The sequence below is a fragment of the Balaenoptera ricei genome, chromosome 17, assembly GCF_028023285.1.
Source record: "Balaenoptera ricei isolate mBalRic1 chromosome 17, mBalRic1.hap2, whole genome shotgun sequence".
NCBI classification, from domain to species: domain Eukaryota; kingdom Metazoa; phylum Chordata; class Mammalia; order Artiodactyla; family Balaenopteridae; genus Balaenoptera; species Balaenoptera ricei.
This window is the reverse complement of record NC_082655.1, coordinates 3,633,004-3,657,474: the sequence shown is the minus strand read 5'-3', so window position 1 is coordinate 3,657,474 and position 24,471 is coordinate 3,633,004. Positions and strand designations below refer to the sequence as shown.

The window sequence follows — 24,471 nt, the reverse complement described above, 5'->3', positions numbered from 1 at the left end:
GCGGTGGGACTGGCTCAGACACCAGCGCCCGTGAGCCACGTGGACTGGAGGGAGACCCAGTCAGGCCGCCTGACCTGCCCGGCCCGCGGTCCACTCGGCGGTACGGAGGGACCGGTGGACAGCTCCGGGCGAGGCCGTGGAGGCAGTCGGTGTGGGGCATCCAGCTGTCCCACCACCAGCGAAAGGCACCTCTTCCTCTTTGCCGGCCGATGGACGGGATACGAAGAGCGCTGGGATGGTGAGCCCGGGGCCCAGATCCGACCCTGCTTCCTGATGCTTGATCTTGGGCGAGTTGTCAGAACCATGAGCTGCTTCTCCACCCACCAAAGGGAAATGCCTGTGCCCCTGGGTGGTCCCCAAATGCCGGGCCTCGAGCGTACGGGGAAGGCCAGCGCCTGCTCCCTCCCACCCCCTGCCTCCTGACCACCCCACCCATCGGGGAGGACCAAGCTCTGCGTGACCCCACCGTCCCTCCGGCCTCCTGAGATGCAACCGCGTGCGGAGTGGCCCCTTCTTCCCGCCCGGCCTTCCTTCCACAGTCGAGTGTGCTGAGCAGACCTAACTCAGGCTGATCTGGGCTGGGACGCCTCTGAGCAGGGACAGGCTGCCAGGGGCCTCCCCCGCTGGCAGCGCCAGCAGCACGGAAGCCGGCAGCACAGGTCTGGGGCCCCTCCTCTGGCCGGAAGCCAGAAGCCTCACCTGAAGCCTAGACCTTTATCTCAGCAGACACTTCCAAAAACAGATAAAAGGTCATTTGGCTCCTCTTCTCCGTGAGAAAAAGCCACAGGAATTGGCTGAATTTAATGCAAAGTGGGAGAATAAATAAATGAGATGCTTTCCAAGGTCCCTTTCAGCTCTTGCTGAGACCTGGGCCCGGCCCAACGCCTGGAGTGCCAACCCAGTGAAGGCGTGCAGGGCAAGGCGCCGCTCCCCATTCAAGCCGATCCTTCATTCATGCCTCCCGCAGCAGGCCTGTTCTGAGTGGGCCCTCCACTGGCATGTCTAGGAAAGATGTTTTTGCCTTTGAGAAAGGCTGAGATGGCAAACCTGTCAACCTGGGGAAAGCCGAGGCACCCCACTCCACCACCACCACATGCATGCCGCATGCACTGGCTCATTTGCAGCTTTGGTTTGAATGCTGCAGCTAAAAATACGTGCGCCGCCAATGAGACAAGGAGGGGCCTGTCAGCACGGGCAGTGAGCAGCTTTCTCCCTGTGGCAGGCTGGAAACAGAATCCAGGATTTGGGGAAACAGCGACATTACCCAAGATTGCCGGGAAGCCCAGTGGTTCCCCGCCAGGACTCAAGCATCAAAGGCCCTGGGGACAGCACTGCCTGCCAAGGGGGGTCGAAATGCCACCCAAGTCACCCATCCATCCAGGCACAGCCTCAGCAGGCCACACACAGCCCCCTGTCTGCACGGGGCACAGGGCTGGGATTTTTAACTACTCAAGGACAGGCCTTAGTTCCCTAAAAGATGCCTTGTGGAGCCAAGGGAGAAAGGCGGGCTGACGTTTGTTACGGGTTGGCTGCTGGTCTTCACAGCCACCTCCCAGGCCTCAGGTCAGGACAGTCACTAGGGTCACGAAGCCGGGACTCCAGCCCAGGGCAGCTGCCTCCCAAGTCCACAGGGAGGTGGAGGCGAGTGGGCTGGGACCGCGGGTCTCCTCCCTGGCTCCCCCCGCCTCCCGGCTCAGCGTGAAGACAGCCCAAGCAGGCTGACCACTCACCTGCTCTTCTCTGGTGGAACTGGGCGTCCCCCACCACCCCCCCCAAGTCCAGATCTTGGCAGGCGCCCTTACTCCCTCCCTGCGGAAGACGCACTGCTGTCGCCAGGCCTGATGCCCAGGTACAAGGTCTCAGGGGAGCAGCTGCAGGGAGTCGATGAGCACAGCAGAGGGAGTCAGAGGCCTGGATTTGATGTCCTGGGCGCGAGACCTTGGGCAAGTCACTTAGCCTGGCTGTGTGCCCCAGGGCTCGCCTCTGTAGAGCAGGGCCAGTGACGCTATCACCCCAGCAGGGCCTTTCCAAGGCTCTGATGCAACACGGACATGCAAGCTCTTTGTAAACTGAAAACCCACGTATGTACACCCTCCAGCATCTTCTCAAATGAATCAGGGGAAATAAGAAAAGCTGATCCTGTATCTGTACTCAAAGAGCTTCTATCCCAGATGCCGAGACACAGGGTACTTTAAGAAGAATATAAGGCACCACCAGCCCAAGGGCACAGAGCTGGCATGCCCAACACACACGGCGCATGCACATGGGCCGGCACTCGCTGCGTCTGTGCCAAGGATAGCCAGTGCAGGGGAAAGGTGACGTGGCCGGGCAGTAGGGGGACAGTTCCACAAGGGGACCGGAGCCTTGAAAGAAAAGCGGAGCAAAGGCAGGCAAGGCTGCTTGGATGGGCCACCACGGGAGTGGATGTGACCCCCCCGGGGACTCCCACAGCCCCCCCGGATGGGAAGCAGCCTGCGAGGCCCCCTGCGTGACGTGAGGAAGCCAGGGGGTGAGTGGAGGGAGGAATCTGCACCCCAGACGCTGGTGTTCCGGCTTCGTCCCAGGTGACGCAGGCCGGCAGGACGAGCTGGGACAGGGAAGGGCCCCTGCTATTAGGACACCTTTGGGCCGCAGCACAGAAGGCGGCGACTGGAGGAGGAAGAGGGGCGGGAAGAGCAGGAGGTGGCGGTGGGGTGGCCGTGGCGCAGGCAGCCCAGCAGGGAGGCCTCTGCCACGGCCGGCAGACGGTGAGGGACGGGGCTGGGATGTGGGGGAGCTGCTGGCCCCCAGCCAGCCTGGACCCAAGTCCGAGGGGAGCCCGCAGCAGCCATGGCCACCCCGCCCAGCAGTGACGCGACCTATCAGGTAGGCGGCCTCCACCAGCCAGAGCTCTGAGCTGCCTCGGCTCCGATTAACAGAGCATGGAACACCAGGGTCTCAGCCAGGTCCTGTCTGACGGCCTTCGCTAGCCGTGCTCCCGCAGCTCGACTGGCTGTAGACTCAGTCAGAAGACGCCTCCTCCTCCTGAGTGAGCCTCCCGGCCAGAAGCCCCAGGGGCTGGCTCGTCCAAGGAGCCGTTTCCTCAGCTGGCACCCGGGGCTGTTTGCTGTGCTGTCTGTCTTTGGACGAGGCATCAAGAAAAACAAGAGATCCCATTCACCGGTAGGGTGAGTCCCAGCTGATCCACATCCAGACCCCCATTCCGTGACTCTGCTCTCTAACCACAACTTATGTTTGAAAAGGGTGCAGCATCCAGAGACCAAATTTCCTGCAAGATGGAAGCCCTAGGGGTTAAAGTTTTTGTCTTGTAAAGAAACAACGGGAAAACTAGAGAAAGACTGAAACCTCCATCACTTGCTTTTAGCATGTTGCATACCTTGAAATCACTTTCTTATTTAAGAAACGGAAAACGCCTACAACAATGTGACACAAGCTGAGTCCTGTGGTCGATTCAAGCGCCGGCTCTGTGACTTTCTGGCCGGAGACCCACTGCTGTCTCTGCAGAGCCCCGTCGCCGGCTCTGTGAGGTGAGGGTCCTCCACCTGCTCCAGGGGCCCCGGGGGGGCAAGGCAGACGGTGTTTGTAGGGCAGGTGGCAGAGGGCGTGCTGTGGGCAAGCCCTGCAGAGCTGTGAGTGCCTCCAGCCTCACACAGTGGATCTTCCCACAGCACTGGAAAGATCCCCAATGCTCTCTTCCTGATCCTGGAGGTGAAATCTCAGCAAAAAGAAGGGGCCTGGGACCACCCAGTCCAGCAGAACCCACCCTTGCAGCCTGGATTGAAGTGGGTCACTTTCGCACCGGGGCTGTCCCACACACTGGGACAAAGTGCTTTATGTCAGCAGTTGTTCAATTGCAGTGAAGTGCCTGTCATTACATGAGCCAGCGGAGGGCCCGTCGGTACCAGCATCCTAGGACGCTGATCATCAACAGGTCCAGGAGCGACGGAGTAAGCGCTGCAGGAAACACGCGTGCGAGCTCTGCCTGGAAGCTCCCGTGAAACTCTGGGACTAAGAAGATCGCAGAGACCTGGACTTGACCTACATCTGCACTAATTAGCACCCATTCAAACCAGCCGTCTAGATTCTCCCGATTTCACTTTTCACTGTGATTAGGAGAGAACTCAAGCAGGCCCAGCCCGAGGGGAGGCGCATGGTCACGATTAAGGCTCCTCGGTGCTGGGGATGACGAAGAGGTTTGAGAAGCTTCTCTCAGAACCCAGAGCCAGAGGCACCTTTACGAACGGACAGAGATGTTTTCCCCAGTGGAAGTCTTCTGGCCCATCTATTTTTGTCCAGTAGGAACACACCCTTTCTCCCCAACAAGCCCATGAACTCCTTCAGGAAACGGACTGTTTCTCATTCATTCATTCATTCACAGAACAAACGTTTGTTGAAGGCTTACTATTTATTTACCAGTCACTCAACAAGCATTTGCCTTGTGCCTCCTCTGGGTCCCATAAGGAACAGGCCCTGGAGACAGGGAGATGGACGTTAGCTTGGACCTCATCCCCGTGAGTTCATGGAGAATGAGACAGGCACAGATCCTCATAGGGGAATCGGAAAGAGCCACCATGGGGATGGAGGACAGAGGGGAGAACAGGGCCCGGAGAATAAGGACAGGGAACCAGCCAGGAAAGGGTGTGAAAAGACAGCAAGGAAGGGGGTGCCATGGGCAAAGGCAGGGCCTCATGTCAGGCACCCCTCCTGGAAATTTCAGTTCCAAGGCCACGGGGTGGGGGCAGGAGGGCCTGGGGGATGAGGGAGGGGTTGGGGGCAGGGGGGCATGGGGGCCAGGGAGGGGGTGAAGGGCATCTGCACAGCAGAGCCACCCCATGTGGGATCCGCCCCCTGCAGTGTGAGAGGTTGACATGCTGAGAGTGGGGGAGGGTTGGGGCAGAGACGGAAGACTGGTTACAGTGGGGGGATTGACAAATTGGTAATTACATTAGAGATAACAAAAGCCAATTTCTCAATGCCAAGGAAGTGAGGTACAACTGAGGATGGGGACAAACCTGAAGGAACCTTGCCGTGTTGGTCTGGAAGTAGAGGTATCAGAGAGAACTGGTAGCTGTCAATATGTATAGAAAGAGATGTTGAGTGTGCGTGTGTGTATTTATAGCTATATGTACATGTATATTCCCTGGCTGTGTTCTCTGAGAAGGCCAGGGAGTAGCAACCCCCCCCCAGTAAGAACGACCATTCTCACATCTGCATCTTGGTTTCTAAATAATGATCTTCACTAAAGGGAACCAAGATTTCTTGGGGAAAATGGATGCTGTCGCAGCTGTAGTTCATGATGAATCTGGGACACCTAGTGCCAGAAAGCAAGGAAGTGTCCAGAGAACGACGGAGACGTGTCGAGAGGCACAGAAGTCGGCCTGAAAGAGCTCCCACTGTGCATCAAAATAAATAATGACAGTCACATACTTTAACACACTGAGTAAAAGAGGAAATGACGAATCCACTCAGAGTAAACGAACAAAGGAAAGTTTAAGGAGGAATCGGTATTTACAAAGTTTCAAAGCACCTTCCCACAGAATACTTAGTGATTACCAAGAGAAGCAAAGGAACCTGATCTCAGAGAAGGCTGGCAGACACCACCTTGTCAGGTGATCAAGGTGGCCACCACTGGTGGTGGAACAAACACAACTCACGAGCCATCTGAGAGGGGCAAGAAGGACACAGCACTGCCTCTGTGACTACTGACAGAGACACGGGTACTGAATCTAATCATGAGGACACATCACACAAATGCCCCAAGTTGAGGGGCATTCCACCAATGGCTGGTTGGTAACATCTGGAAGCACCAAGGTAAAAAAAGTCAAAGAGAGACTGAGGAATTGTTGCAGACCGACTGAGACTAGAGACATGAAACAACTGAAGGCAACAGTGGTTCTGAACCACGTCTAGATCCTTTAGGAACAAAGGACACTATTGGGATGACTGGCAAAACTTGAATGGGGTCTCAGTACTGGATGGTAGAACGGATGCTAATTTCCTGATTTTGATGGCTGTGTTGTGGTTAAATAAGAGAATGTCCTTGCTTGTAGGAAATACACAGAATTTGGGACGATGGTGCACTGACTCTAAAATGGCTCAGAAAAAATTCTAACCACTGTATGTGCAACTTTCCTGCGAGTCTGTGAGTAATAACACGATAACTTCCTTCTTTTTTTCTTTTTGCTTATCTTTACTTCTAAAAGACTATGGTACTGTGGAATTTCTGGTTAGAAGTCAGCAGACCCAGGCTTCAAATCCAGCTGTAGGCCACTAGCTCATTATATGATTCTGGGAGGCACAATAATGGGGAAAACGTGGATTTTCGAATCATAGTGACCATGCGCTAGTCTTCACTCTGCCACTCACAGGCTGAATAACCCTGCATACGCTTTGCACTTCCCTGCCCTAAAGCACAGGAATAACACTACCTACTTCAGAGACAAGACTGTGAAGGTTACGTTATTAATTCCTTCCACAAATACGTATTCAGCTGTCACTAAAATGTTCCGGTAACAGTTCCAGGCTCTGAGAATACAGGGAAGACCAGATTCTTTCTCTGTGGAGCTTATACTCTAGCAGGGGTGGAGAGACAAATAAGAAAAAAACCTGTATATGTAATGAACTTTCAGAGAATAATAAGAATTGTGAAGAAAACTAAAGCAGGTAAGGCCTTAGAAGGTGATGTGGGGATGGGGAGGTCAGACAAGAGAAGCAGGAGAGCTTAGAAAGGAAAAGGAAGAAAAAATAAAATCATCACACAAAATAAACCAAGATGACACAGATCACAAAAGTCAACATAAAAAGCATAACAGAATACATGACAGAAATAAGACCAAATGTATGTGCCATATCAAGGAATGTAGCTGGTCTAAACCCACTTATTAATGAAAAAGACACTGAAGTTAGGTCACAAACAAAACTCAACTCTATGCTTCATCTAAGAGAACCACATAGGGAAAAAAAAATTCTCAAATGTTTAAAACAAAACAAGAGGCAAAGGTACATCAGCCAGGGGCTTCCCTGGTGGCGCAGTGGTTGAGAATCTGCCTGCCAATGCAGGGGACACGGGTTCGAGCCCTGGTCTGGGAAGATCCCACATGCCGTGGAGCAACTAGGCCCGTGAGCCACAATTACTGAGCCTGCACGTCTGGAGCCTGTGCTCCGCAACAAGAGAGGCCGCGATAATGAGAGGCCCGCGCACCGCGATGAAGAGTGGCTCCCACTTGCTGCAACTAGAGAAAGCCCTCGCACAGAAATGAAGACCCAACACAGCCATAAATAAATAAATAAATAAACCCAAAGTTTAAAAAAAAAAAAAAGTTGTGCCATTTAAAAAAAAAGGTGCATCAGCCAAACCAAAAGAAAGGAGGGATGAGAGCTACAGTATCAGATCAGATTGAAATAAGGGCAAAGACATTAGAGGAGACAGAGAAAGGCACTTTAAATGGTAGAAGGCACAACAAAGTGAGAATAATTATGACATCTATGCACCAAAGACCATCAGCCTTCACACTGCATGTATTACAGGACAGACAGTATCACATCGATGGACAGAAGTCCATCAGGGTGAAGAGGACCCATGTTAGCAGTAACTGTAATTCACTTCTCAAAGTCCATGGGTAGATCAAATAAGTAAGGATCTTAAAAAAACCTAAGCAAATTAATAAGGTATAGCTAAGTGATACATTTCAACTCAATACACTTAAAACAAGCAATATGCCTTCCTTTTAAATGTCCATGGAGTAGTCATAAAGAAAAAAACCAAAAAACAAAAACTAACCACAAAGAAATCTCAGTAAATTCTAAGAGGTGAGAATAGTACTAAACTGATTCCACTGCTGTTACATTAGAAAGTCATAACAAAATGAGAAGAAACAAACAAACAAAAAACTATGTTTTAAACAACTCTTGGGATAAAGATGAAACAAACTAAAATCGCAGAATGCCTAAAAATATCAAACATGAAAAATTTAAATGCCAGAATGTGGTTAAAGCAGTAATCATAGGAAAATTCATAGCCCCATAAAACTGTACCAATGATAGGGCAATCTAAATGAATGAATTAAATGTCCAACCCAGTAAGTGAGGGAAAAAATAATATAATAAGCCCAAATAAGGCAGAAAGAAGAAATTAATAAAGATAGAAGAATCACTGAATTAGAAAAGAGAAGGGGGATAGAATTAATGAAGAAAGTAGATCATGGGTTAGCTCAACTTAAACAAGAAAAAGAAGAGGAAGCAAACTTATATAAAAGAAGAAGCAAAAACAGGGGAAAAACCCTCTGTTAAAGAGGCAGTTAAATAACTATAGAAGTTTTCTTTTTAAAAAAAATGAGCTATACAAGCTCTTTCTGAAGTCATAAAAATAAATATGAAAGATGTGCAATGGGCATAGGGTTGATTTTACAAGATAAAAAAATTCTACAGATCTTTGCCATAATAATACAAATACAGTTAACACTACTGAACTGTACACTTAAAAATGGTTAAGATGGCAAATTTTTATTATGTGCTTTGACCACAATATTTAAATAAACAAATGAATGAATGTAAGAAAATGACATTGAAGAGGATTACCCAAGGAAGTATTAATATATACTGTAAACCCATAATATACTTACAAGGGTGATACTGGCCCATGGATAGACAGATTAATGGAAGAGAATCCCAAGATTTTCCTGAACATATGAGAAAATGGCATTGCTTATTAGTGAAGATAGATCATTTATTAAGTGACTTGGGGATAACTAGGTAGCTTTCTGGAAAAAGAAAAGGTGGATCCATGCCTCACTCTTCACACCTTAATAAATTCCAGATAAATAAAAGATTTAAATGTTAAAACAACCGAGCCCATGAAAGCATTAAGAGAATTTTTTTTAAATGTAAGCTAAATGAGGAAAGTCTGAGTATGATACAAAAACAAAGTTTTTGTTTGTTTGTTTCTAAAGAGATTGTTAAATTTAAATAAGTATCTTCCAGCTTGACTCACTCCTGGGAGGACCGGCATACTTACAAGGGTATTTGTTGCAACGACGTTTATAATAGCAAAAGATTACTAAGGGCCCATCAAAAGATACAGAGTAAATAAATTACGATACATCTTATGCTGTGGTTAAGAAGACTGTGGCAGCTCCGCATGCAATACGGAATGAGACTGGATCCAGCCTATGTCATTAAGTAAGAAGGGAAAGTGGCAGGAAGCTCTCCCGTGGTACCCGAGGAGGAAAATACACAGTTTGTGCACATTTTATCTTCACAAAATAAGCAAATCACACAAACACTGACCGCATGCCGCAGAGAGGATCCATTTTGGGGCAGTAGTCTTTCCCATCTTGGAAAGCCTCACGGCCCCCCTTTGTAGAAAGAGGAGGACCAAGCATCACCCATGGCCTTCACTGGAGGCCCAGAGTACAGTGAACACCCACGACAGAGCTGGCGGGAATCGGCCAGCTCCCGGGCTGGGCAGGACCCCCTTCTCCACAGCACCCTCACCCCACTGCTTCCAGGTCCACCTGTCACCTTCCCTCCGAGGAAAGGGGCCCCAAGGCAGTAGCAGACGTGGGCCTCCCTGGGCGCCCACGACCCCAGAGGCTGCAGGTCTGGTACCTGCACCTGCTCCCCCCAGGGCCAGGTCCCTCTCAATCGGACGCAGGGAGCTTACCGAGCACCTCCTTTAACCTGCCCACACAGAGCTCCCAGTCTCGGAAGCAAGACAGACAAGTGAACAGGCAAAGACAACGTGGGGTGGGAACTCAAGAGGCGAAGGCTTCCTGCGGGACGGGAGGATGTCTGAGCAGAGCGCTGAGGGGTCCAGCACAGTGATTTCAGGGGGAGGAGCCGGGGGCTGAGCGAAACTCTTCATCCACCTGGTCTACATGCTGTCCTTTGTCCTTGAGCTTATCTCCAGGGACCTGGCTCAGAGAGACATACCCTCTGGCCCAGGACCAGAACCCCTGTTCTGACTCGGGCCCCAGAAGCAAACTCCAGCTCAGGCTGCCTGGGTTCCTGGCACTGGGGTAGGACAAGGGCAGGGCTGGGCCTCACTCAGCCTGGCCCCTCACGCCTGGGGTGGAGCTGGCCCTCCCGGCTGCTGCGTCACAGAGGATCCAGAGTGACCCGTGGCGAATTCGTTTTCTCCTTGCCGGGGGAAGTGTGGATAAGTACGGCCGCCCTGGAGGCCAAGCTGGCCACAAGCATGCAACGCCATCACAAAGCACCAGTAACCCTGCCCTGGACACTGGCCCTCTGGGACTGATCCGGGGGCAGAAGGGCAGATGCCAAGAATGTCCACCTTAGTCTTATGAATGGAAAAACTGGAAACCATTAGTAACCAGCCAGAAGGGATTGCCTAAGTGCACTTGGGCACGTCAACATGGAACTATTTAAGTCATGTGGAAGAAGGACGTCTAAGGACTAGGACTTGGATGGCCTTGACCCTGTGAGGAGGATGGCCTTCGTCCACCCATTCTTCCACGCGGTCAGCAACCATCGAGACCCGGTGGGTGCGGTCAACACTGTCTGTTCCCAGGGCGCTCACTGGGAGTGGGGGACACCATCTACAGGCCACGAGAACTTGAGGAGGGGACACAAAGGAGGACATGCAGCTCGGTGGTGGGGTGTGAGAGCATGGATGTGTGGGCAGCAAGCAAGGCTTCCCAGGAGGACCAAAGAAGGAAAGACAGGACTAGGAGAAATCACAGGGCACAGGGGAAAATGCCTGGAAGAGAGGGCAACTTCCTGGCAGAAGGGAGAGCAGCGGAGGGAGCCCGGGGTGCACAGCTCGGGGAGGATGGCGCTGGGAGAGCACAGAGAGACGGGGGACGGAGGCTGCAGGGGCAGGCGTGCTGGTGGGGGAGGGACTTCTAAGCCTCACTGAGGACGCTCCAGTCCATCCTCAGCGATAACGGGAGCCAAGGAATTGTTTTAACTGTTTAAGAGTGACATCATCGGGGTCACATTTGGGAGGGTCACTTGGGCTGCAGGGAGGACCCCAGGTCGCAGGAAGCAGATTGGGGGCAGGAATAGCAGTTTGGGGGACCAATCATGTAATCTTTTCACTCAGCAGTTTCTTCCATAAAACATAGACTAATGCTTAGTCCAGCAGGTAGTTATGAAGAATAAACGAGGTGACAGAGTTACTGGACAAGCTGCATGCAGTTAAGTGCTCCCCAAATGCAGCGATTCTTTTGGGAAAGATTATCACAATAAAGCAGGCTCCCAAACGTGATTTTAAAACTAGAATGCTTGGGACCAAACAGAAGAATGGGGGGCAGGGTGGAGTGGGTGGTGGGAGGGGAGAGGGGAGAGGAGAGGCCCTGCAGAAGGGCAGGAACAGGCTCTGGGGCACCGGGGGGCCCAGCACAGCCGAGGCTCTCGGGGCTCCAGACAGCCAGTGGTGCCTGCCTTCAGTGGCTGCGAGGAGGGGGAGGGCAGCTCACAGAACACGCCTGGCACGGAGGGGCCCAGGGCAGGGCTGCCACCCACCAACGAAAGGGCAGGAGGGGACTGGCTGATCCCACAGGGCCATTCCCCGGCGGGGGATCAGGAGTGGCCTGGGGCTTTTTCTTTGTATATGGGTTTTTTGTTTTCACTTTTTTTCCTCCCTTTTTTATATCCTGTATAAATTTTTTTTCCTTTTTTTAATTTTATCAGTTTACATATATATATATATATATATATATATATATATATATTTGGCAAAGGTGCCAAAGGAACAGTGACTCAGCCCCTTGGCTTCCCTGCGCCCATTGCCGGGCCAGCTGGGCCTCAGACCAGATGGCCATTCACCACGGCTGGGCCACAGGGAGGGGTCCTCAGACCAGGCTGACCAGCCGCTGGGACTCACCAAAACCACCCGATTCACCTGGCCCAGCAGACCCAGCCTGGTCCGTGGGCCTGAGTGCTAACACTCTGGCCCGGGAGCAGCTGTCTGGAGACGTAGCCTGTGGGGGAGAAATCCAAAGCCCAGCACCACTGCTAAGTTCCCTGGGAAGGAGGCGGGGGTCCATGGGCAGCTCACCTGCCAGGGAGGCCTGCGCCACACGCATCCAAGATACAAGTATTGCCACCGTTCCTCACGAATTTCACGCTAGAAACAAACTAACCATCTCCCCCACCAAGGCCTCCATGTTACCCAGTTTGCTGAAATGACGTTTTGCAGGAGTTGGGCCACGTCTCCCCGCAGAGTCCCAGGGTCCTCTCCCAATGTACACCCCCCCAATCTCTGGAATGAGTCAGACCCTCCAGGGCGCACTCCCAGACTGCTGGGGCCTTGGGGAATTTCTTCTGACTGACATGATGCCTTAATACAAGCTTTGTGTCACTGTGTTTCCTCGGGCTGGTTGGGGCTGGGAGTCTCATCCTCAGCTGCCACATACGGTGGAAGTAGCTGGCTGAGCCCAGGTCATTAAGAGACAAGACATTCCAAACTAGGAAAGCGAGGGACACCCCCAGAGGTGCAAGCAGTGACACATCCCGCAGAAACACCCCCGCCTCCTTCCCCTCGGGCTGCACCAGCGAGGCGGGCGGCTTCCACGGAAGGAGCCCCGGGTGTAGCACACAGTCCAGGCACAGTTGCCGTGTCAGCGCCCCTCACAGGCCTCCCGACAACCTTCACCCGCGGGAGCAGGAGCCCAGCGGAGTGGGCGGCCCCCGTGCAGCGCCAGGGGCTCTCCAAACTGAAGGGGAAGTGAGGGAATGCCAGGAGGAAGGCCTGTTTTGCTCTTCAGACCCCTGGGATAATTTTCCTGTGTCTCTAGCATGCAAAAGAGGGAGGTCAAGCTAATTAATTAAGTGGATGAAATACCAGATACTAATTTACAATGGTTTCTGGGGCAAAGAGAAGAAAGAAGGTACACATATATGATTGCTTGCATCTGACCCAACACAGATTACAGGATGGAATCATTCCCAGAGAATAATAAACACTCTCACTTCAACAAAAATTCTACATTTAGTTTGTTTTCTCAACAAAATTTTGTCACTGCTATTTAGGAAGGCAGAGACTGGGGTGAGAGTTCCAGGTGCAACGGGCAGCGAACGTTCAAATACCTTTTTCGAAGCGCCACCTCAGGGCGATCGCTCACAGACTGGGCGCCAGGCCGAGTTAGGGTGTTTACCAAACCAACTCCGCCAGATCCAGTCCAGGAGAGAGGAGCTAGCCGCAGCCTCGCTCCCGCCCACCACCCTGGTCACGGGAGATGCAGAAACATCGGCAGGAGACACGCCCGTGCGGACACCAAGTGCCCCCGCGGAGGACAGCCGACGCTGCAGCAAATGGACCCCGAGGGCATCTCCACGTCACTGCCACACCTGTGCTCAGAGCGCGGTGAGCCCGTTCATGAGGCTGTGCCCGGGCAGAGCTCGGCAGACACGCGGAGTCCGGCACGGCGGCGAGCTTCCCTCCCCCCACGGCTCTCTGTGACATCAGCACACACCGCCAAGCGCGAGCCTGCGCTTCTGAGAAAAGGCGCGCGCACCCCCCTGCCAAGTGACGAGTGGTACTCACCCCACAGGAGAGGGGCCAGCTGCAGGTGCTCCAGGACCAGCTGGCTCAGAAGTCCTTCCACACTCGCCTCACCTGTGCGCTTCAGAGAGGGGTGAGCCGCGTTAAGGAAAACTCCACTGCCTCCGAGTTCTGGGCCAGGGGGAGAAGTTCTAGAAGTTTCTCCACAGACTCCCAGACGGGAAACCTCCCGCGGCAGGTGAATGTCCCCCTCCTCTCCAGGGATGGTCTAACCAACCACAAGATATCACCTGAGCGTGTGGGAAACAGGTACGTAAATGTGTCAAGGGCCTCCCCCCCCCCCCCACCAAATCTGGTAAATTGAGCTGTTATGTGAAGAAGGGAAATCCACTGGGATAATTTCAATCCAACAGCTATTCTTGCTGGGGGAAATAAAGAAGAGGGAAGGTTGTTTTTCCTAAAAAGGATGCAAACTGTGGCTTACTGTTCAATACAACCAAGTGCGTCTCTCTACACGTGTCGGTTTCATGCTGGTTTCACGTCTGCCCTGTTATACATCTTGATGTAATTACACATATTATTACAAACGGACTCATGCGAGTTCATAATCGAGGAAGTCATACGGCCTCTCAGCAAGTATCGGTGGAGGAAGAAATTAGGTTTAGAAATGCAGAAAATAGACGTCTCCAAGGCGCTAATGTTAAACAGCCAGTGTGGTCCTCAGAGAGAGATCTATAAACCTCTCTCCCTTTTCCTACATAAATTAAAGCCCCAGTACTTAGGTTGCAATCAAAAGGGAAGAATGTCATTCCTGACATTCTCTAGTGACTGAGGAAGTGGGGGAAAATCCCATTACTTTCTTCCATTAGCAAGTTAATTGCATTCAACAAACACAGAGTGTGTCTGAAACAAGACAGGCATGGTGAGAAGCACTGAGGACACTGAAATGACTGGACATGAACCTTGAACTTGAGAGGCTCACATTCCAACAAAGATGACAATATAGGAACAGACCATTGCACTTGCCCAGCCTGAGGACAGCCGGGTCGGGATAAAGCCACACAGGCAGAGTAGAACGGGCTGGGGCAGGGAGCGAGGGGTGCCGAGGCCCCGAGGGAATGAAGACCAGAGCTCCCGGGTCCCTCCTGCCAGAGAGGGACAGCCCGGCCCTCAAGCAGCCCAGCCGAGCATCGACGGAAAGCTGTTCAGACAAGAGGGCTGCCCAGGAGAGCCAGCTGGCCGCACACGGCAACGGGCCTCAGACCAGGGCACAGGCCAAGCTGTTGGCTTCCAGGACGCGCAGGAGCGCCCACCTACCTCTCCAGCCCCGGGTCCTGCTTTGGCTGCCTTGGCCCTGTTTCAGTTCTTCCAAAACACAGCGTGCTCTCTCAGAACTCCACACCCTCCACCTTCTGTGCTCTTTGCCTGGAAATGCTTTTCCCTGCCCTCTTCCCCCTCCTCACTGTACTCATACTTTAACTCTTACCGCAGACCTCACTTCCTCCAGGAAGGCCTCTCTGAACTGTCTCTGCTCCGAAGGCTCTCGGCATCCCCTCGGCAACCCTCACTAGATGTGTGTGTCTTCCATCGTCTGGCTTCACCGCTAGCCTGTCAGCTGGGTGAGGGCAGAGCCCTCATTCTGGGGCCGGGAACAGTGGCCGGACCCTCGTGGCTGCTCCATGAACACTGTCTGATGACTAAATGAATGCTGGCATGAGTCAACATCCCAGGTACGTGGTGCAGGGGCCACATCTTTCTGTTTTCTTTCCTGACTCTCTCTCGGGGTTATTTTCGCTTGTATGAAATTAAGACTTCAGAATATGGCATATTACTCCCTCTTGTTAAAAAAAAAATCATGCCAGGCTTTTGAGGCTGATCGCACCCCAGTGCTTGAAGAACAGAAATAGTGCCTAACATACATGGCCAGGATGAGGAGCCTTTGAAATGATTAGTTAGAAGAGCAAGTTAGCACGTGAGTAATTACAAAGTTGCCAAATGGCACTGGGGCTTTGGAAACCATTCCAATAGCATATTTCCGTATTCATTTGCTTTCGGACATGAGCCATAAAATTATACAGCTGAGCTAGTAAAGCTAATTACCTGCACGCACATCCCCTCCCCTTCAGCCCCATGAGCCACCAGAACAGTCTTGTGTGTGAGCCTGGACACAGGAACGCAACCCTGGCGGACCAGTCAGCTACGCAGATGCTCCATCAGCCGCTTTTACAGCCCAGGTTACAATGTTACAGTGAGGACAGTGGACATGGCAGTGGCTTCTCTTTCCTAAACACATGGACTCTGGCGTTTGGGGCAAGAGGTCAATAAAGAATGATGATGAGGGGGCTTCCCTGGTGGCGCAGTGGTTGAGAGTCTGCCTGCCAATGCAGGGGACGCGGGTTCGAGCCCTGGTCTGGGAGGATCCCACATGCCGCGGAGCAACTGGGCCCGTGAGCCACAACTACTGAGCCTGCGCGTCTGGAGCCTGTGCTCCGCAGCGGGAGAGGCCGCGACAGTGAGAGGCCCGCGCACCGCGATGAAGAGTGGCCCCCGCTCGCCACAACTAGAGAAAGCCCTCGCACAGAAACGAAGACCCAACACACCCAAAAAATAAATAAATAAATAAATAAAATTAAAAAAAAAAAAAAAAAAGAATGATGATGAGGACAATAATTCCTATCATTACTTCTGCTAGAAAGAGTATTTCCGAAGTGAGTCCCATGAGAGAGGCTGTGTGCTAAGTGTTTAACATGTATCTTCTCAATTTAATACTATTTTCAAATTGAGAATGTGGTGGGTATAAGATAGGGACTGTTACTTCCATTGCAGAGATTTAAAAAACTCAGGCCCATGGGGATAACAAGAAAGCAGACACGGCTAGGAAGTGGCAGGACTGAGGCCGTCTGACCCTGGAGCCCACACTGCGGCCCATGCTTTCAGACACTTTACTATGAACACAGTATCGATTCCTCACAATAAACCTGGAAGCCAGGACCCGTGATCCCCACCGGACGAACGAGGACCCTCCGTGCACAGGGCCCGGGCCCGGCCAGGGGCAGAGTCACCGCCTGCTCCCAGCATGGCACGTGGGGGCCAGCCTCCTTCCTCCAGCCCTGAGGGAGGCCCACGGGGAGCTCTCCGTGGTGCTGAAGTACCTGTCTCCCCCTTCAAGCCCTTCCTAGTCACCTGGGACGCAGCAATTAAGTTTCCAGGTCAGCCGACGGGTTCTTGCCCCCGAGATATACTCCTGTCCCTTAGGAGGGCAGGGGTGGTGACACTGCAGCAGGGGGAATGTAGACCACGGTGGGTGCCAACCAGGCTTTGCAAGTCTCCTAGCCACACCCACAAGTAATGATCGTCGACAACCCCTGTGCGCCTGGAACGTAAGAAAACTCAAGTGCCCAGCTCAGCGCATCCAACTCACGTTCGCTCTGCCTCTGGAGCCCCCCACAGGCAGCCTCTGGCTCCCCCCAAGGAGCCACGCCTTCCTCTCACAGCGCCCTCTGCGCCTGCCACTTCCTGCCTCAAAGCCACAGCTGAGCTCCCCGGAGCCACCACAGTTCACTCACGCCTCTCGGAGGTGGCGAGCCTCGCAGTGTGGGCTGGCCCTCGCTCAGTTTAGACTTCCACTGCCATCCCCGACTCAAACTTGCCGGGCCGATGAGCGGGCAGCTCTGCCGTCACGACTGCTTGGCTGCTTATTTTTGCAAACCAGTAAGAAAGACCAACCAGGTGAGATCCTTCCTACTTTTAAGAAGCCCAGCCTATTGTGCAAGGATGATACCTCAGTATTATTAGTCACTCATCATTGTTAATTACATTTAATTAATCAATATTTGTGCAGAGCTTTTTTGTTTACGAATGTTTTCACGCACATTGTCTCAGTTAATCTTCTACGAGTCTTGGGAACCATGGATATTTGCTTCCAAATCTTAAAAACACCACCATATGCAAGGAAAATGCAGTAAGTTAATAAAATACTTTCCCTTTCATTTTCTGCTAGCCCATTAGCAGTGAAATATTCAGTCATGAGCTGCAATCAAAGGACCGTTTAAAACCACGGAGCAGTTTTTGAGATCCTGCCTGTGTGGAAGGGACTGAAGTTTACCATGACCCAGCATCATGCTCTAGAAAAAATAACTCTTCAATCAGCTCTTCCCTTGGGGAACATGCAGCCTGGCGGGTGGCAGGCCTGGGTCCTCTCACAGGGGAGTTCAGCACCGTGCTCTGAACACCTGGCTGTTACAAGTGGTCTACTGAGACCAGCCCGTGAGGGCAGCTGATGCAGATGTTTCTGAACGGGCTCCCAGGTGAGTGTTCCGGAGTGGGGAGCTCGTTGAGGAGCAGGCCTGCACCTCGGCACCACCCCCGCCTGGAAGATGGGCTGCCTGCGCCCCCACGTGCCAGCTCTGGAGTGATAACCCCAGGTGCAGGGACTTAGCCCAGCCCCACTTCAGCTCAGATCAATTAGCAAATTGTCACAACTAGAAATTACGCTAATGGAAAGGCTGCTTTAGGTGATTAATGAGCCTCTTTCCCATGACTCTGTCCTCCGATTTGCTTCGTGAACTTTGAGAATGCTGATGCTGGGCTGTTCTCATCCCAGCAGGGGCGCCAGTGTCTGGGCTCAGCTCCCTGGACAGCGCCACGAACTGCCAGGGAGAGTCTGCACGCGGTTCAGGGCTGCAAGTCTTGCCGGGGGAGAGTAGTCGAGTCAGAGGATGGAGGGCAGGCAAAATGGAGAGAGCCCTGTGGGGTAGGTGTGCCAATCAGCAGCGTGCCCGAGGAACGCTACGTCTCTTTGGCTTCATCTGAAAAATGGGGATAATTTGAAGGCCTTGGCAGAGACCAGATGCTCTTTTCGCTCTTTTGCCCAACACAGAGCCAATAAGAGCACAGACTCTGAAGCCGGACAGCTGGATGAGAATCCGAGCTCTGCCACTTACTAACTGGGTGACCTGGAACAAGTTAGGTAAACTCACAGGACCTCAGGTTTCTCATCTGTGGAATGTGGATAAAAACTACTTCACAGGGTTTTTGTAAAAAGTGAGCAAATCTAGGTAAATTGCTCAGAACAGTGCTGGCATCTAGTAAGTGCCATAAGGTGTTAGCTGTTACTTAAGCTCTGTAATTTTATGATTCTATTATATAAGATACACATGCTCACAATAATTGTCACGCCAAAAGTACACAGAATGTGTAAAAGCCCAGCGTGCGCCCAATCACATGAACACACTGCACATTGATTCATGTGCATGTTCTCTCTCTCACACACACACACACACACACACACACATACACACAGATTTGGAACTTTGCATACTAGGGAAAAGTCCTTCCCCACTCTCGTGAGCCGGCCAAACCTGAAATCTATGCTCTCTGTGTGCCAAACGCTGATTCCATTCAGAGTAACTTCAAGGTATACATATTTGGATTCGGGGGAGTCAAGAATCAAATATGTGTCCCTCCCATCTCACTCCCTCCGTCCCCTGAAGGCTAAAGGGCCAGGGCAACTTTACATCCTCGAAGGTCGGGAGCAACGCTTCTCTTGGGCTGGCACGGCTTCCCCACTATGAGGATTAAAGGCCTCTGAACCAAGTGATTATCCACAGCTATAAACACTCACTCCCTAAAGACAAATACAAGATGCAACCCTGCATGTTACTGAAGATGATCAAGGAATCGGCTGTACCGATAAAGGGAGCTGCTTGTATTAAAATTCATTTAGATAAAACTCTCTCTCCTAACATGACTATCAGAAAAACCTAGTGCACTGTTTTAAAGGAGTCTTATCTAAAAATACTTAATTTCTCTCAGGGAATGAGAAGACAGAGCTCCATCAGAAGCATCTTTGAGAGTTAGCTAGAAGCCAGTTAGAGAGGCTGAGAGGCCATCTCAGGCGATCCAGTGCAAACAGCGAAAGCTCTGCCTCAGTCTATGAAGGGAGGAGGGCTTGGCTATCGGCAAATTCTCCTCACTGGCGGGGATGCGGTCTCGGAAACTGAGAAGCCAGGTGTGGCCGTATGCCAGGTCGCCTGTCCTGGTGGTGACCAACCAAACTGAGGACGTCGTGCCTAGAGTCTTACAGGGTTGACCTCAAGTACAGACTGATAACAAACGTCACAGCCGCTGTTGCGCTTCTGGGATTTACAGAGGGCCACTGGTGTCTGTGAGGCCAAACATGCCACCGTCAGCGGCACGGCCCGGGGTCAGCCCTGGGAAGGCAGCCCCTCCGGGGGGCACAGCGCACCCTCAAGAGAAGAGCCACACTGCTCCGCCTCCTTCCGCTTCCCAGTTATTGAGGACTGTGTGCCCTCTGTGTCCCCCCCGAAGACATTCCAGCCCCCGCTCTGGGCTGCTGATTCTTAGGCACCTGAAGCCCACTTTGCCACTGGGGTCCTTGAGCCTCTGCCTCATCCTCAAAGCAGCCAGATGGTTACAAACGATCTCCAGACAGAAGGCGGGAGACGCGTGCTCACCAGACCAGGCCACCTGGCAGAGGCTCAGCCCAGATGGTCCAGGCCGCCAGCTTCGTGGGGACCAGCTGAACTGGGCACCCAGTCCTTGTTGGGAAACCTATATGGGGTTGGATTCTAATAGGTCAGCAAGCATCTCACCGAACCCTGAAATGCTCTCTGAGGAGAGATTTGCAACAAAAACGAGGAAAGCGAGAAGGGGCGCTGACAACAAGCTTGCTCCGAGCGTCTCCTGCGTCTGTTTCCACCGCAGACAGCCTGCGCGGGGCTGCCCCCTGGAAAAGGAGACGGCCTTCCACTAAGACGAATCGTGCTGGTTGCAAACTCCCTTCCTGCGTTCAACACGGCACTCAGCGTAGTGCAACCAAGCTGGTGACCATCGGCTGCATCAATCAAATGGAAACACCGATTCACCGAAAGGTTTCAGTAGCTACATGGGAGGATTACAGGCAGCACCGGGGCGGGGACGAGAGCACGCGCTCGGGCTCCATCGGGCGGAGTCCACACCCGATCTTGCTCACCGCAGCGTCCCCGGTGCTGGGCGCAAACCGCAGCACGTCGTAGGTCATCAGGAAATAGCTGCTGACACGACCTGACCTCAAGAACAGCACAGCCTGGCAAGGGAGACAGTCTTGGGAAGAAAACCAACCTTCCCGTGCTCTGTAAGCACTATTCCAAACAAGAGTTAAGCACTGAGAGTTGCAGGACCCCAGAGGAGGGGCGGTTCCAGCCGGGGCCAGATGGCAGAGGGGGCAGAGGGGTCCATGGAAGATGGAACACGTGAGGCCAACCATAAAGGACGACCCACACCTGCTCCAATGCTGATGCTTGTTTCTCCTTCTCTGAATTACCGTGGAAAGTGACAACAGATATGGTCAGCTTCCATACGTCCCCAAACCAGACGCTCTGGGTGATTCTCAGAACTGCCAACCCAGCCCCTTTCAGGCAGGCCCCGGCAGAGGTGGAGGTGCGGACGCCAGGGGACAGTCGTGGGGGAGGTCTGGCCCAGCGTCTCCCGTCCAGGAGAAGCCTCACCTGAGGCCGGGTCACCTGAGCAGCGCCGGGTCTTCCAGCAGGAAGTGTGTCCCCTGTATTGACACCTCCTAGGGTCAGGGGCCGTGACGGCACCACCAGGGTGAGGCCTCACTTCAGGCTGACTTCAGTCAACAGGAAAATAACACGCGTTCTGGGATCCTGGCTCTCCAGGCTCCCGGCACCATCTCAGGTGAGTTACTTAACTTCCAAAATATACTTATTTACTTTTTAAAAAGGGGTAGGTATCACTTGTTTTGTAGGTTTGAGGGAAAATGCTAATATCCTGTCTGGCACCCGGTATGGGATCAGAAGGGCAGATACAATTGTCAGAACTGACCCTAACGGCAACCGGCAACCCCAGAGCAGGTGTCCTCACGGCGCTGAACAGATGGAGACACGGGCCTGACAGGTCACCACCTGCCTGCCGGACGCAGGAGACAGCAGAGCCAGACCTTCGGAGCCGGGGCTCCGGCCCCCCAACGATGCAGCATCTTTGGTCCCAGCCCAAAGGCAAATGCAGACGGTCACTGGGTCACGTGCGGGGGCTACTACCTGCTACTGACAGAGTTCGGGGAGAGTCGGCGGCATTAAGGTTTCCCAATTTCAGTAAAAATGGTCCAACAGCGGCAGCTGGAGGGAAGAAGAAGGTTAAAAGAAGAAGAATGGAAAGCAAGGGCGTGTTTATCTGGAAAGCGCGGACAGACCTTTCTGTGCAGGCCGCCCCTCCCCACCCCCAGAAGCCCCACCGACGTCACCCCCAGGCGAGTTCCTCCTGTGAGATGGGAGCGCTCAGGAGGACATTCCCTTTCAAAGTCACCGGGCTGAGGCGGCACAAGGAACAGGCAAGGGAAGAGGGCGGGCCTCAGGACAGGTTTCTGAGTGTGAGGAGTGCTTCGTCCCGGGCAGAATAAGGATCAAAGCGCAAGGACAGGAGAGCCCCAGGTGTGACGGGGGCAAGCCTGACGGCGGGGAGGCGCCACACGACGGGGCTCCTCGTGGTACCGTCACCTCCCCCCACTACACGAGGAGGACCGGGAAACAGAGGGGTTAGGCTGAGACCCGGGGGCCGGCGGGGAGGGGCGAGGCGGGGGGAGAGCGCCTGCCGGTCCCACGTCCAGCTCCGCTGCCCGGCACCCCTTCCCCAGCCCCGCAGACAACACACTAAGTAACTGACACACGGGAGCCGTGCAAGCGGCGGTTTTCATAGCAGTGATGATGATGGAAGTGACAAACAGAAGAGAGATAGGTATCGTAAATCTAAGGGAAAAAAGCAGTATTCAATACATGAGCTCATTTGGCTGGGCCAGCGTGTAAATCCCACCTCAGAACTAGTGAACGCCAGGGCTGAAAACACCACTAGGCCCCTGGTGCTCACCGCTCCTGGATGGCCAGGTGCCCTCCACCACCTCCTCCACATGAGGTCACCCTGTCCCTGCAGAGGTGGGTCTCCTGACCCACCAGGCAGCCTGCGGGGACCCTTGGACTGTGTTGGCTCTCGGCCAGTTACCAGGCTCCTTGTAATAAAGCCTGCCCTTTATTATAAGGGGGGGAGGGATGGACTGGGAGTTTGGGGTTACTAGATGCAAACTGTTACACACAGAATGAATAGACAACAAGGTCCTACTGTACAGCACAGGGAACTATATTCAATATCCCGGGGTAAACTATAATGGAAAAGAATATAAAAAAGAATGAATATATGTGTATAACTGAGTCACTTTGCTGTACAGCAGAAATAAACACAACATTGTAAATCAACTACACTTCAATAAAATATAAATTAAAAAATAAAAAATAAAGACTGCCCTGCATCTTTCACGGAGCAGGGCGGGGGAGGTCCGAGGAGAGGAGGGACGTGACAGCACGGCTGGGTTGTACTGGGAGGGAGGGACAAATCTTCACGGCCTGCAGGGAGGCTGGGCTCTGCTGGAGAGCCCTGGAGGTCGGTGCTCACAGGCTGCTGTGGGCAGGACCTGAAGGAGGAGGCCACAGAGCCTAGCCCTCGTCTTCAGGAAGGGAGGCGGGAGGGCGAAGGGGAAGGAGGGAAGGAGGGGAGGAGGGGAGGAGGGGAGGGGGTAAGGAGGCAGGCAGGTCAGCCCGACTCCTCACCACAGCCTGAGAGACGCCTGGCCCCTGCTGCCCCAGTCTGCATTCTGCACCACCAGTCACAGGGGACGACTCAGGTCCCCAGTGCGTGTCAGGCTCTGGAATGTGCTTAGAATACTCCAGCCCTGCCGGTCCTCACCGCAGGAAAGCTCTGTCTCAGCCCTCCCGGGCTGCACGGTGAGTGCCCGTCTCTGCGTCTGCCCCTCCCGCAGACTGGGGGCATCTCCAGGGCTCAGCACACGGAAACAATACGTACAGGCTGTTAGCCAGGTGCAGAGTGGGTCTGGAGCTCCCGGTGTCCCTGCCGCTTATCTGGATGTTGCAGATATTACCCAGACACACCTACTGCAAGAGCCACAGTCTCCTTTAAAACACGTCTATCCAGCCTTACGTGCTACATACGGGCCATTTTTATTAACTACGGATGGGTGTCAAACTAGGCTCAAATTTTTTATGAAGTCTAAATATTGAGAAAATATTAAAATGCATAATGAAATAATTAGCCAATTCAATCTTTGGTCTTTCCATCTGCTTGAATTTAGGTTTACAGTAGCAAAAGTCGGCTATCCATCCCATGCCAGATGTCATTACCAGATAGGAAGGGAAGCAGGGAGGGAGGGAATGTCCGTAATGCTAATTCTCTTCACTCAAATTCGCCTTTGGGGACAGTCTTCCAATCAGTAAACTAGGAGACAGGTGTGCCTGGCACATGGTAGGCATTCCATAAGGATTTGCAGCCTGAATTATTAATCGAACACAAAATAGGGAAGTCAGCTTCTTGAAAGAATCAAGGCTAAAAGGAGAGAAACCCAAAGACATTTTAGTATGTTTTCAATAATAGTTTTCAAAGCACGTTAAGAGTTTTGATGGTCAATATAACCCCATTAGAAGGCAAGGACCACGGGCTCAAGCAGGCCGAGGGGTTCAGGGCTGGCTCCTCCCCGTTCTCTGCAGGAACTGAGAGGCAGCTGCATCAGCAAGACGGGGGGAGAAACGCCCTGGGAGCTGTTGAGCGGGCGCCGAGGACCATGTGGGACCCCTGGGGGCAGCACCCAGGAAATGACACTCGCAGGTGCTGCCGTGCTCCGTGGCTCCCAGTGAGGCCCAGTCTCCGTGCAACTTGGGGAGGCAGGGGCCCCCCAGTCCCAGAATGAGACCCCTCAGAAGGATGAACCCTTCCCACCGGGTCCCCGAGCACAACGCCCCTCCCCCACGGGTGCCAGCCGGGCCTGCCTGGCTCTGCACGAGCTCCCGCGTGAAGCCAAGGCTCCAGGACCCAGCGTGGCGGCTCCTGCTCCACAGGGAACCTACGGGCTCCACGCAGGAGGTGCGGAGCCTCCGCAACCCAAGGCCAAGAAAGGACCCGCCCAGCTCGTGTCAGGACAGTAGACG

General features: G+C 53.0%; 1 protein-coding gene across 4 annotated transcripts in view; it reads right to left on the bottom strand.

The window, feature by feature from the left end:
* The window catches only part of TRAPPC9 (trafficking protein particle complex subunit 9), a 670,396-nt gene that overhangs the window by 95,181 nt on the left and 550,744 nt on the right, over nucleotides 1-24,471 (bottom strand). For all 4 annotated transcript variants that reach the window (XM_059901771.1, XM_059901770.1, XM_059901769.1 and 1 more), the window contains one exon: nucleotides 13,508-13,599. In XM_059901771.1, the coding sequence (XP_059757754.1) occupies nucleotides 13,508-13,599 (92 nt within the window). The remainder of the gene's footprint in view (nucleotides 1-13,507; nucleotides 13,600-24,471) is intronic.